The sequence below is a fragment of the Mizuhopecten yessoensis genome, unplaced genomic scaffold (assembly GCF_002113885.1).
Source record: "Mizuhopecten yessoensis strain PY_sf001 unplaced genomic scaffold, ASM211388v2 scaffold711857, whole genome shotgun sequence".
Lineage (NCBI taxonomy): Eukaryota > Metazoa > Mollusca > Bivalvia > Pectinida > Pectinidae > Mizuhopecten > Mizuhopecten yessoensis.
In genome coordinates this window covers 1-1,662 of record NW_018477832.1, presented here as the reverse complement: position 1 = coordinate 1,662, position 1,662 = coordinate 1, and the positions used below count along the sequence as shown (strand labels likewise).

General features: G+C 38.2%; 1 protein-coding gene across 1 annotated transcript; it reads left to right on the top strand.

Moving 5' to 3' along the window:
• Nucleotides 1-64: 64 nt before the first annotated feature.
• On the top strand, nucleotides 65-1,275 carry LOC110440841 (zinc finger Ran-binding domain-containing protein 2-like; the record flags this gene model as incomplete). Its single annotated transcript, XM_021483968.1, has 1 exon — nucleotides 65-1,275. A coding segment is annotated over one exon (1,211 nt), but the record flags the coding sequence as incomplete, so codon positions are not given.
• Between the last annotated feature and the right edge of the window lie 387 nt (nucleotides 1,276-1,662).

Sequence of the window (1,662 nt, the reverse complement as noted above, 5' to 3'; positions counted from 1 at the left end):
CCTCAGCGAGATTATACAAGCCATAGATTGTAGACAGACCACAATGTTTATTTTGTTATTTCAGGGGAAACAGACCTCTAGCCTAAATAGGTCCTACGACACCAAGAAAATCAGATTAAACAAGTCTATGAATAAGACTGTGGGGAACGTTCTTGAAATAGAGAAATCATATGGGAAGGTTCCAACCACTAAAGTTATCAGGTCAAGAAAAAACAAGTCTTTCACCAGTACTTCAGAGGTGGAAGGTTCTAGACAAAATAAAAAAATGGACAGGAGAAAAGAGGGAAAGAAGGACACTGACAATTCAGTAGGTGGGACAGATGTGGACAACAGTTCCAAGTGTTCTGATAGTGAAAACATGGATCCGGTAAAAAATATTGAAAAGACACTGCAGAATTCTAAAAGAAATCGTCTGAAGCAAAAATCTCAAAAGGACAAGTGCTATGATGACAGTGATTCAACGTCAAAGAGAGAGGAATCTCAAGGCAGCGATGTTTATACCATCAGTAGTGACGACGGAGAGACCAGAAAACCCCGAGTCAAACGTGGCTCGTCCAAACATCAAACAAAAAATACAAGAAAGACAGTAAGCTTGAAAGATTTTTCAACAGGGAAACAGAGTCGATCAAAATCGAGTAGTGATGAAAAGGAAAAAAACCCAAACCATAACAGTGTCCAGTGTAATAAAGAAAGACAGACAGAAAAAATGCAAGAGGTCAGTCAGGATAGTGAAGAAACAAATTTCCGAGTAACCAGATCAAGGGTTTCAGCAGGAGCTCCAAATTATTGCACTTCAATGCGTTCTCTTTCACATAAGAAAAACTCAAAGGTCACACGTTCCAGGTCACGATCACAAGATGCAGATCATAAAAGATCAAGGTCACAAACAAAGCTAAGCGAGCCGTCTCGTAAGTCATCAAAGGCAGAGCAGAAAGTCTGTAACCACTCTGATGGTGAGAGTGATATTGACAAACGTACAATACCTTTAAGGAAACCTAGGCTGACCAAAAGGAGAAACCCTACGACTGTTTTGGACTATTCATCTTCAGAGGAATATGTTCCACAAAATAAGAAAAATAGGATAAGGAAAAGGACCACTTCAAACTTCAACAAGTCTCGCGGTACAACAGAAGATTCAGACAGTGATGATTTCAGTCAAAGGACTGGAACTGTAGTTAAAAACAGAACAATGTCTCGCCTTCAGGACAGAAAGGAGAAAAATGGTAATGAAGCCGGCAATGTCTGGTCATCCTTAGAGGTCAAACGCCTGCAGCAGTAAGTAGACCGTAGTTTTACAGATATATAAACTGTTATTAGGTCATTTTGTCAGTATTAACAGGGCAGCTCAGTGTGAAGGTCCAACTCCAGTAAAAATCTATTTACATGGGATCCAGTAGCAGGCAGATTAATTGCTTTCTGATACTTAGGGGATATAAAATCTATTGTATTTTGAGATGTTGGATGTTAACTGACAGTTTTCAGTTCTATCAAGTTTAGTTTTACTGGCATCACAAAGTTATAATTATAATTTTCCTATTAGTATAACAGTTTTCATGTTTTAGCTGTGTGTTACGTATATATACATATACATGTGTTATGTAAGTGTTGCATATGTTATGTGTGTTACATGTGTTAGTTGTGTGTTACATGTGTTAGTTGTGT